The 12,368-nt window shown below is 49.3% G+C and overlaps 1 protein-coding gene across 6 annotated transcripts in view; it reads left to right on the top strand.

Annotated features, from left to right (window-relative positions):
* Nucleotides 1–12,368, top strand: part of LOC142016750 (2,7-anhydro-N-acetylneuraminate hydratase-like) — an 85,150-nt gene that overhangs the window by 58,665 nt on the left and 14,117 nt on the right. For 4 of the 6 annotated variants that reach the window (XM_075000955.1, XM_075000958.1, XM_075000954.1 and 1 more), the window contains 2 exons: nucleotides 1,857–1,949; nucleotides 10,483–10,617. In XM_075000955.1, the coding sequence (XP_074857056.1) occupies nucleotides 1,857–1,949; nucleotides 10,483–10,617 (228 nt within the window). The remainder of the gene's footprint in view (nucleotides 1–1,856; nucleotides 1,950–10,482; nucleotides 10,618–12,368) is intronic. The other 2 variants (XM_075000959.1, XM_075000957.1) reach the window with 1 other exon arrangement.

Below are 12,368 nucleotides of genomic sequence, written 5' to 3'. Positions count from 1 at the left end.
CCCAGCCAACAGCTGCCCCTCTCCAGCTGCCCAACTTTGAAGGTGACACAGAAGTAGGGTTAACAATACCCTGGCCCTCCTAAAATACCTTTGCAACCCAAGTGAAACTCCCTTCTAGGTAGGCACCCCAATTTGAGAAACAGTAGTCTCCTCTGTGAAATTTGTATAGTATAAGACAAAAACATAAAAAGGACCAAATTTCAAGTCTGTGGTGCTTTTTTTTGTGGCCATGAATTTGGTACAGCCCTATTTATGACATGAATAGTTTATAAAAATGCAGAGGCTTTGTAAATATAACTGTCTGGTTGTTTGCTTAGATTCACAAAAAAGTGAGCACAGAACATGAAAACCATTGTTGCAGCTTTGCCTACAAAACATGGATACACTTATATTCAAAAATCAACCCACTGAAAAAATAAAATAAAATAAAAAATGTAAGCCCACTACAAAGCTAACACAATGTGGCTGCCATCATCCAGATCACTTTTCTTGTGTATCTCTTTCCCACACCCTTCATATATCCAGGTTATTTGCAAAGTAAAGCTCTTTGGGGCTTGAAATGTATCCAGCAGATTTTGGGAACTACCACTATACAAATAATAATCAGTAAAGTAACTTAAGGCTCCATCAGCAACATTAATTTAGCCATCTTACAAATGTTGTGTATTTTACTGTACATATTGTTACTTAAACTGTAAAAAGAATTTCAGGAGTGAGTAATGTCAACACTGATGGCAAGATAGCCATGTTAGTCTGTATTCTATCAAAACAAAAAAGTGGTTAAGGAGCACTTTAAAGACTAACAAAAACGGAACTAATAAATCATTTCATTAGTCTTTAAAGTGCATTGAGACTGAATTATTGTGGCTGGTGAAACCTTTGCATTTTTCAGATCTTGATTTTTTTGTAATTGTAATTGTGCAACCTCAGTGTTCCATTAACTGTGCTATTTGCACTTACTTTCTATTTCTTCTTTTAAGCGTGAGATGTGGAAAAGCCTGTATTTAATAGTGTTAGCATTGCAATAGTTCCTGTTAGTGTTTTAAATGGTTTAAATGGTTTGTGTAGAACTCTTCATTCCTCGCTGAGAAACAATAGGAAGCATTATTTTAATAATGCACTTTACAATTTGTAGCTATTTTATAGATATTATTAAATCGAGTTTACCAATAATCCCTCCTTTAAGAAATGTGGAAACTGCAATGCCATTAAGTTATTTGGCTTGTTCAAACTGCCAGTCATTCACAGATCTGAATATACTTTTTTGCAGGTATTAAAGGGTGCACATTAACAACTATTAATGCTTACATCAAGTATTATATTGATTGTATTAATAATGCAGTAAAGCCTATTTTATTAGCACTTTGCTAGTTGGAAAGCTCTGTAGGGCAGTATAAGAGTTGGTGTCTGGAAGGAGGTTTTGTGTTCCAAACACAGAGCTGTAGTGCCTCAGGACTTTAACAGGGTTCAAAAAAGAACTAGATAAATTCATGGAGGTTAGGTTCATAAATGGCTATTAACCAGGATGGGTAGGAATGGTGTCTCTAGCAGAGTCTGGAAATGATGATTATCTGTTCTGCTCACTCCATTTGAAGCATCAGGCGCCCCTGTCAGAAGACAGGATACTGGGCTACATGGACATTTGGTGAGACCCAGGATAGGCATTCTTATATACTGTGAGAAAAGAGGAAGGTATTTCGAAGAACAGGTGATCTGGTTAGAGTTGTCTCTGTTAAAATGTTGTTCGGCTAAAACTTTCTAATATTGAAATGAGTGTCTTTCTGTGAATGAAAAGAGTTGAATAAAACTAATAAATAATAAACTGCACATAATAAACTGTTGTGAATTTGTTTTAGCCCAAAGGAGCTGCCAGTCGGTGCTTAGATTGTTCAGTTGAACAAACCTGTCCATATTCAGCGAAGAAGATTTATCTGAAGCTTGCAGAGAAGGTGGGTACAATACTGTTTGAAAGTCAACACATCTTCCAAACAAAACAAAAAAGCAGTCATGTAGCACTTTAAAGACTAACAAAATAATTTCTTAGGTGATGAGCTTTCGTGGGACAGGCCCACTTCTTCAGATCTGGAAATAGTGCTGTGCTGGAAATGGCTTGATGGTTTTATAACACAGATACAAAAAAAATTGAAATAAAAACTGACAAATCAAATACATAGGACAGAAGGGGAGGGCGACGCCGGGGTGGGGAAGAGGGAAGAGAATTACTAACTCATAATAACTCCTTACTAATTCTCTCCCCTCCTCCCCACCCTTCACTCCCCCTTCTATCCTATGTATCTGATTTGTCAGTTTCTATTTCAATTTTTTTTAAATGAGCTCTGGAAAATACTCAAGTGAATTGGCTGTCCTGAAAAATGTATCAACATTGTTCAGTCTTTTTATGATAGCATGCTTGGTCATGTCCTTAACAATGGAGAGACATCAACACCTTTTGAACCGTTAAACGGGTATGAAGAAAGTATGTGTCCTTTCTCCTCTCCTGTTCAACGTCTACTTTTCAGTGATGCTGTCAGTTGCTTTTAAGGACTGCATGTTGGGCATACCTATTCAGTTCCAAACAGATGGCAATATTTTCAACCTCCAGAGACTTCAGGCTCTCACTGAAGTGGTTAATATAGCTATCTGTGATCTTCTGTTGGCTGATGACTGGGCATTGTTGGCTCATTCACCGAAGGATGCACAGGAGCTTTTTGATTGCTTTGTTACTTCTGCTCACCACTTTGGACTCTCAGGCTACATCTACACTGGAACGCTACATCGAAATAGCTTATTTCAATGTAGCAAAATCAGTATAAGCTATTTCAACATGTAGCGTCCACACATCCTCCCAGGCTGGTGCCGTCGACATTCAGTGTCGACGTAGGAAAGCACTAAATCAAAATGGGCCCCGCAGGGGAGCGTCTACACACAAAAGTAGCCCTAATTGGAATAAGTGCACCAGGAAAGCCTGCTGACAGGGCCACAGGGCGGACTAGCCCTCCCAGGCACACTCGGCCTGCACAGCACAGGTCCTCAGAGCCCGCAACCATTGCAGACCATGTGCACGCAGCAAGGAGCCCCAGCAGCAGCAGCCAGAAGCCCACACGACCGCCTCCGAGGCAGTGGCTGCCCTGCTTCATGCCGTGGAAGAGGCCACCCAGCACCTCCTGGAAGATGAGCTGTCCTCCTCAGGGTATGAAGGAGCCACCCCAGACCGCCATGTAGCCCTCTCAGCCTCCCCTCCCCCCCCGCCGGGCACGCCGCCAGCTATGGAGGTATCCCACCAGCACAGAGTGGTGGGAGAGGCTGGTGCTTGAGGAGTGGGACGACGACCACTGGCTACAGAATTTCTGGATGAGCTGGCAGACTTTTCTTCAAGCTCTGCCAGTGGCTCACCCCTGCCCTGTGGTACCAGAAAACCCTCATGTGGCATGCCCTCACCATCGAGAAACAGGTTGGCATCGCTGTCTGGAAGCTGGCCACTCCAGACAGCTACCGATCCATAGGACAGCAGTTCGGTGTGGGCAAGGCTACCGTCGGAGCTGTCGTCATGGAGGTAAGGGGACCCTGGGGGGAGTAGGGAAGTCCGGGGGCAGGAGGGACCCATGGGAGAGGGGACACCCAGGGGGAGGGCCGGGCACATCCTGCACACCCCTCATGGGTGCTCATGTCCTCCCCTCTCAGGCGGTCCGTGCGCTGAACACTCTGCTGCTTCACAGGCTTGGCTTTGGGACCTGGATGCTGCCATTGTGCGGTTTGCCGGCATGGGGTTCCCTAACTGCTTCAGGGCACTGGATGGGACCCCCATCCCCATCCATGCCCCGGAGCACAGCAGAGGAAGTTCCCTGAACAGGAAGGGCTACCACTTGGTGGTCCTCCAGGCCATGGTGGACTGCTGTGGCCGCTTCCTGGACATAAATGTTGGCTGGTCTGGCAGCACCCACGACACCTGGGTTTTTAGGAACTCGGGCCTGTGCCACTGGCTGGAGGCTGGAACCTATATCCCCCAGAGGGATCTCCCTCTGGGGGACACCACCGTGCCCCTCTGCCTCATGGTGGATGTAGCCTACCCCCTCCAGCCCTGGCTCATGCACCCCTACACAGGCTACCTCAGTGCCAGCCAGGAGCGGTTCAACACCCGCCTGAACTATGCACGCCAGGTGGTCGAGCGGACTTTTGGCTGCCTCAAAGGCTGCTGGAGGTGCCTCCTCACTCGCCTGGATGTGGGGCTCCCCAACATGCCCCAGGCTGTGGGTGTGTGCTGCGCACTCCACAGCCTGGTGGAGAGCAAGGGGGAGGCATTTGTGCAGGGCTGGGCTGTGGAGGCTGGCATGGCCTACCCCCAGCCAGCCACTGCCCTGAGCCACCAAGCTGACAACAAGGGGATCCGGGTCCGGGAGACCCTGCGGCCCCATTTTGACCAGGCTGCAGGGTGAGTGCCGGCGGGGCCAGCCTGGTGGCCACCTATTCCCCCCTCCCCCGACCATCCACAACACACTACACTGCTCCCCCGTCCACACTACACGCCCTGAGAGCACACAACATGTTTGTTTTGTTTTAAATAAACCAAACATTCTTGAAATAACAAAAACGATGAACTTTCTAAGTATGAATGGGGAACTATGTATATTGGGGGAGACAGCTACTAAAGGGGGAGTGGGCCAAGGCAACTATTTACAAAATGGTGCGGACTATGTACAAAGGGGGTCCTGGGGGGCCCGGTCCTTGGCCCCCTTCTCCCCCCACTGTCCAGTGCCCGGCATGGGGGGGGCACAACCCACGTCTGGGCTGGAGTCTACGTTGAGGCTGGGTGGGGGCCAGGAAGACTGGAAGGTATGGCTGGGCTGGCCCCTAAGCCCCGCGGTCGTCGTCCTCAGCAGGCTCCAGGGCAGGTGGAGGGCAGCTGGGAGGGACGGTGGCCAGAGCGGCGGGGTGTGCCATCTGTTCGGCGATGCGCTCAAACGTCCTCATGAAGGACCCCCAAGCCTCCTGGCGCCAGGCCAGTGGTCTCTACTGCAAGTGGAGCTGGCACTCCTCCACTTGCAGGTGGTGCTCTGACACCTCCACCTGACACCGGAGGGTGGCGAGGAGCTGGGGGTCAGTGGCTGCATGTGGCTGGCTCCAGTGGTGGCGGGCTCATCTTGGGGCCAGTCTGTGCTCCACCGCCTGGCTGCCACGGTGCGACGTCCCCTCTGGGCTGTCCAGCACGACAAATGCAGCACCTGTGCTGTCGTGGCCCTCAGATGGTGCGGCTGCGGAATAGGGTGGGGAAGAGCGAAGAAAGGTCTGGGCCCTGACCCGTAGCCCACGCCCCCCACCCCTCCCGCTCCTGGGTCCCCATCCCCTGTTCCCCATGATGGTGATGGGTGGTGGTGTTTCCCTCCCGTGGATGACCCCCTTCAGGGGTTCTGCTCCTCGCCATCCCCAGGGATTGGGTGTGGCGCCGTCCTGGGGGGCAGGTGCTGATGGGATCTGAGGGATGTGCCACTGCTGTCGCTGGGCCATGGTGGGCCGGGGTCAGCTGCGTATGTGGAGGGCCCTGGTCGTGTCCCTTGCCCCAACCCCTTAACCTGGGGGTATATACGGTATACCTGGGGTACATACCTGATGGTCCACGCCCATGGTCGGGGGATGCCCTGCTGGAGCTGCAGGAGGGGAGGTCAATCAGGAGCCCCTGTCGCTGGAGCCCTTCTCCTCCTCCTCCGCTGTGCGAGGGGTAGGCTCCTCTGGGGGCCCCTGAGGTGTAGGGCTGGCCTCCGGGCTGCACTCCAGCTCCAGGGCCTGCTGGGACTCGTTAGCCAAGGTGACAAGGGTGGCCGGGGGGCGGGGGAGGGGAGGAGGTGTACTGGGGGCCCAGGATCTTCCTGAGCTCCCTGTAAAAGGGGCAAGTGGCAGGGGCAGCTCCAGACCAGCTGGCCGTGTCCTGGGCCCAGGCATAACCCTGCCACAGCTCCTCGACCTTACTCCTGACATGATCAGGAGTGCGGACAGGGTGACCCTGGGTAACTCGGCCCTTGGCCAGCTGGGCGAATGCATCTGCATTCCTACGCTTGCTCCCTATTACCTGGAGCACCTCCTCCTCATCCCAAAGCCCCAGCAGGTCCCGGATCTCGGCGTCCAACCAGGAGGGGCCCCACCACCTCTTCCCCCCCTCCGGCTGGATGGCTGGGAGCCCTGGGTCCCCTTGGGGGGGTGCTCTGGTGGCGCTCGGGGGGCTGGCTGGCTGCCATGGGTGCTGGGTGGAGGATTGAGGCGTCTGGAGGGCGTGCAGGCTATGCATGTGTCTGTGCTGCTGCCTGCACGCTTTCAGCTTCCTGCCACGGGAAATCAGGGGGTGTGGCGCTTTAAGGGGCTGCTGCACCCAGTGACCATAGAGCCCCGCAGGGGCTGGAGAGAGAGCGTCTCTCAACCCCTCAGCTGATGGCCGCCATGGAGGACCCCGCTATTTCGACGTAGCGGGACTTGGATCATCTATGCATGCCCTGCTTTGATGTTGGACGTTGAAGTAGGGTGCTATTCCCATCTTCTGATGGGGATAGCGATTTTGATGTCTCGCCGTCTTACATCGATTTCAACTTTGAAGTAGCTGGCTAGTGTAGACGTGGCTACAGTGAGCCTCAAGAAGACAGAAGTTATGCCTCAGCCTGTTTAGAAAGAGCCCAGTACTCCAGTGATCCCTGCTGGTGGTACAGTCCTTAAGGCTGGTGACAAGTTCTGCTACCTCAGAAGCGTACTTTCCTCTAGCATAAATATGGCTCATGATGTATCTGGTTGATTAGCCAAAGCAGCACTGCCTTTGGAAAATTGACCAAACACCTATGGAAAATGACCATGTTATTAAACTCCATACCAAGGTGGCAGCAGTCCTGAATAACATATCACCACCATGTTTTGATACTTGATGAGTTTCATATGACTTGTCTGAGGAAGGTTGCCCACATGAATTGGTTCTTACGCTGTTTGGTGTCATGGGCATCGAAGCAATGCTTACGAGCAATTTTGCTGGGTTGGTCATGTAATGAGGATGGATGGTACATGGATGCCAAAGATAGTCTTCTATGGCCAGCTTGCTAATGGAGAGCGCTATATCGGTAGTCAGTTTAAGTGCTATAAAGACATTTTAAAGGCCACCGTGAAGTCATACAGCATATCTTCCAATGATCTGGAAACTCTAGTTCATGACTGATTGTCCTGGCAGCAAACCACTGTTCAGGCTCTTAATTGTTTTGAGATTCAGCATATCCAGGCACTACAGAAAAAGCATAGGATCCAAAAAGAGCATACAATGCCTGCAGTTGGTGGCTTTTGTGTGATATCTGTAATTAGCTCTGCTGATTGAGAATTGGTTTAGTCGCTCACCAATGGCATCAGAGAAGATGTCATCCATCAATCAACAGCTCAGTCCAAGAAGAAGAAGCAGCTTGTTGCACGTACTACTATGTTGCAAAACTCTCTATTAAGACGGTAGATATAGTAAATGTAACATTTATTAGCAATCAATTAATCTGAAAAAAGTCGGTGTGCCATAGAATTGTTTGTCTCATTGAAGTGTGCTGTTACTGAAAAGGTTGGGAACCACTGAACTAGAGTCATGCCTGTAGCTGTCTTAGGAGATCTTTCCAATCTGGTGACATGTTTTTTAAAGTGTGAACACTGGAACTGGGTGTGATATACACAAAGATAATACCACCTCTGTGCTCCGACTTGATACTTCCCTGTTTATACCTCAGTGGATCATGCTAGCTGTCTTGCCACAGCATCTCACTGTGAGTTCATGTTTATTTACCCAAAGGAAGGGTTTTGTTCCCCAGATCATAGAATCACAGAATGCTAAAACCAGAAGGAACCTCAAGAGGTCGTTAAGTCCTGTCCCCTGCACCCACAGGAGGACCAAGCACCTTCTAGGAACTCCCTGACAGATGAGTATCTAACCTGCTCTTAAATTTAAATAGCTGTAGTAATGGAGATTTCACACCCTCTTTAGACATGAAGCAAATGTTTCTGATTTCTGAACATTTTTTGATCCAAGATAAGAGGCAGGTGTGATAGGATGGGGTTTCTGGGCACAGCCAGAGAAATCAGTCCAGGGTACCTTTACTTAAAATCCGAGCTACTTGCCTTCTTACTAAGACAAATCCAACCAGCCACAACAGCACCTCTGCCAGCCCCACTGACTGGCCAGAAGCCACACAAGCAAACCCACAGACTTCTCAGCTGCTGTACCAGCCCAGACCAACAACACCCAACTTAAGGTGAGAAGGTCATAAGCCTGTTTCACCCAACACCACACAGATTCGTCCAGACCCCAAAGGGCCCAGCTGCAGATCCTGCTCAATATATACTTGGATCTTGCCCAAACAACATGCTCACCAGTTCTTTAGATCTAAATATATGAAGATTTATTAATAAAAAAGAAAGAACAGGGTTAGAGAGAATTGTTTAAGCAATACTTTATATGCATCAGTCACAACTACTGATGTAGGCCAAGGATGATATTTGCTGATTCTTCAAAGTCTCTGAAAGTTCATTTCAGGTTACATAGATTCAATTGTCAAAGCATTGTGGACCTGGCCCACTGGGGTCTGCATGCTCTGGTACATGGACCCTTGAAGACCAAAAGACAAAGAATTCAAGAGGGACACTGCTATGCCCACACCAAAAAGCAGTGAGTCTGTTCCTTGAAAGCTCATCACCTAATAATTTTGTTAGTCTTAAGCTACGTCTACACGTGCACGCTACATCGAAATAGCTTATTTCGATGTAGCGACATCGAAACAGTCTATTTCGATGAATAATGTCTACACATCCTCCGGGGCTGGCAACGTCGACGTTCAGCTTTGATGTTGGGCAGCACCACATCGAAATAGGCGCTGCGAGGGAACGTCTACACGCCAAAGTAGCACACATCGAAATAAGGGTGCCAGGAACAGCTGCAGACAGGGTCACAGGGCGGACCCAACAGCAAGCTGCTCCCTTAAAGGGCCCCTCCCAGACACAGTTGCACTAAACAACACAAGATCCACAGAGCCGACAACTGGTTGCAGACCCTGTGCATGCAGCATGGATCCCCAGCTGCAGCAGCAGCAGCCAGAAGCCCTGGGCTAAGGGCTGCTGCACATGGTGACCATAGAGCCCCGCAGGGGCTGGAGAGAGAGCGTCTCTCAACCCCTCAGCTGATGGCCGCCATGGCGGACCCCGCTATTTCAATGTTGCGGGATGCGGATCGTCTACACGTGCCCTACTTCGACGTTCAACTTTGAAGTAGGGTGCTATTTCCATCCCCTCATGGGGTTAGCGACTTTGATGTCTCACCGCCTAACGTTGATTTCAACTTCGAAATAGCGCCCAACACGTGTAGCCGTGACGTGCGCTGTTTCGAAGTTGGTGCTCCTCCTTCGAAGTAGCGTGCACGTGTAGACGCGGCCTTAAAATGCTACATGACTGCTTTTTTGTTTTGATAGAATACAGACTAACATGGCTATCTCTCTGTCACTATTCCACACCATTGTTCTCCCTTGTGGTTATCTCTTGTGGTTGTCTCTACCTTAAGGGACCAAGCCCCTTGTTCTTCCCATAGCCCATTCAGAGTCCCCCTCGCCCACCACAACTCAGGTGGGCTTTTGTGGCAAACTGCCATTGGATGAATCCCAGGAGACAGTCTCAAATTTCTGAGGTGGACATGTTCCTTTGTTTCAGCCCAGGTCACCTGACCAGTGGGTGCACCCCATCCACATGTCCCAAGCATCTGGAATGTGGATTTGGCGTCTGAGCAACTGATTTCCACCCTACTGTTCAGCCCAATGTCCTGGCTGGGACTGAGTTTACACCTTCTGTTGTGAAGTTTAGCACTAAACCATTTGCTAATACAGTTACAGAGCTAAAATCTATACCTTTACCTATATCTTTGGCTAACTACTCAGAACTAACATTCATATTCAAGTTTGACACATTAACACATGGTTTGAACAGGGACAGCAATTAACTGACCCATTATGAGGACTCTTTTACATAGTTTTATGTTTTATCTAACTCTTAACTTCCCCATTCCACACCTCCCCTTGCTGTCACTCTGCTCTTCTAATTTGCCAACCTTGATAACAATGTTTTGACCTATGTGCATTATATATTGAGTCTGTTCTGGTAAGGCTGTGATCTGAAGAAGTGAGTTTGTCCCACAAAAACTCATCACCTCATGAATTATTTTGTTAGTCTTCAAAGTGCTACATGACTGCTTTTTTCTTTTACGTACATACATGATACAGACATAGAAGTAGCAAACATAGATTCAGGGCATCATTAGCCTTTCAGTAGACACCCCACATGGCCCCCTGGCACAATATTTGGGACCAATAGCCACATGGGCATTTAAAATGGCTTCCAGACCCAATATAAAAACCAACTCACATGACAGCAAGTTTCTTGCCTTTTTAGATGAGATAAGAGTACAGTATGCCTTGCATAAGCAACATTGTCTATTTTTTGTAGGGTTATTTTAATTGGCCAGTATCTGTGGTATGCAGTAATGGTGTTTGTGACATAGAATCTGTGGTAGAGGCCCTACGGAGTGGTCCATATGGAAGATGTGTTTATGAATGTGACAATGATGTTGTCAGTAATCAGGTATGATTATTTTTTTGTTCCTCTCACTGGTGTATGCAATAGTGTATTCATTTACTTACATTAAAAATTAGAGACACTAGAGTAGGGGGGTCCAACCTTTTTTCATCGGGGCCACACAGCTGTTTTTTTACATGTTCTGAGGTGCCAAACACAAAATAGCCCCAAACCACCCCCCAGGCTTAAACCACTCGCAGCGCCAAACTACCTTCCCCCACCCCCAGGCTTAGACCCCTGCACCCCAAAACTACCCTCCAGCCTTAACCCCCCCATTCTCACAGCTCCAAACTGCTCTGCTGCTGGTCCTACACCCCAGCCATGGCTCTGCCTGCAGGGCTGGCAGCAGATCAGTGCTCTAGCTGCCAGGGTTCTGGGGCAGCTGGCCCCATGGCAGCTGGTCCTATGGGCTGGATAAAAAAAATCTCTGCTGGCTGGATTCTAGCCTGTGGGCTGCCTATTGGACACCCCTGGACTAGAGACCAGGTTGCAGCTTCACTTGCAAGTGGAAGTTGGGCTGGAAGAAAGTTCTAGAAAGAAACTTTTTTATAAGATACATCCAAAGTGTACGGGCCAGGCCCCATGCTGGACGCGGGGACAGGCTCTGTTGGGAGATGGGACTGGGCCCTGCCCTGGCCTTGGGAGGGGTGGGACTGGCATGGTGAGGGGAGTGGAGGCTCCTATGAGGGGGCTGGGCCAGGCCCCGTGCTCACCAGGGAAGAGGCTAGGACTGGCATGGTGCGTGGTGGCTCCATTGGAGGCATTGGGCTGGTCCCCATGCTGGCTGGGGGAGGGGTTAGGGGAGGGACTCCATTTAGAGGGGATGGGATGGTGTCTGGGCTGGCCAATGCAGGGGCTGGGCCCTGGGCTGACCAGGGGAGGGACTAGGGCTGGTATGCAGGGAGAGGCTCTACTGGGGGCTAGGCTGGTCCCCATGCTGGCTGGGGGAGGGGTTGGAGCTGCCATGTTGCAGGAGGGGAGGCGCTTCGTTGGGAGGCTAGGCCTGGCCTGCGCTGGCCAGGGGAGAGGTTGGGGCTGGCACGGTGCCAGGTGTGATTCTTTGTGGAGGCTGGGCCAGGACCTGCTCTGGCCAAGGGAGGTGCTGCTGGGGCCAGCATGTGGGGAGTGCAGAGGTGTAGTAGCATGGTAGAACCTTGCCTGGACAAATGGATGGACACAGCAAAAATAACGTATAAGATTAGTTCTGAGTGTGAAAAATTACACTTTAATTTGTATGTCTTAAATAAATTGATTAATCTATTTTATTTGGTAAACAGTTTCCCTGTTTGACGTTTTGTAAGTAAAGTTTGGCCCCTGAGAGAACTTATGTTTGTAAGCTCTAATCTTTTGGAAGTGTTGCTATAAACATAGAAGCACTAGTATGATACAGTGTGAACCTACCAAGAATCCTGCTGAAAAAAATAACAAATGAATTTTTGTTTTTTGTTTGGTCCTCTGTACTTATAATTGTCAGTCTGTATTGGAAATGAGACTGATCTGATGGAGTGGGTCTGTCCCATGAAATTTCATCCACGAATAAATCATTTTGTTAGTCTTTAAAGTGCTACAATTCTGCTGTTTTGTTTTGTTGGAGTACAGACACACACAGCTACCTCTTTGTTACTAATGAAAAGTATACCATGCACAGTACAAGACAAAATAAAGTAAAACTCTTTGACAAGTAGTGCCCATACAACACATGAATTCTGTGCTGCTTCTCTGGAAGTGCTCACAGCACACAGTTGATGAATTTTATA

Source organism: Carettochelys insculpta, chromosome 8, assembly GCF_033958435.1.
Source record: "Carettochelys insculpta isolate YL-2023 chromosome 8, ASM3395843v1, whole genome shotgun sequence".
In the NCBI taxonomy this organism is placed as follows: Eukaryota; Metazoa; Chordata; order Testudines; family Carettochelyidae; genus Carettochelys; species Carettochelys insculpta.
This window is presented reverse-complemented; position numbering and strand designations above follow the sequence as displayed.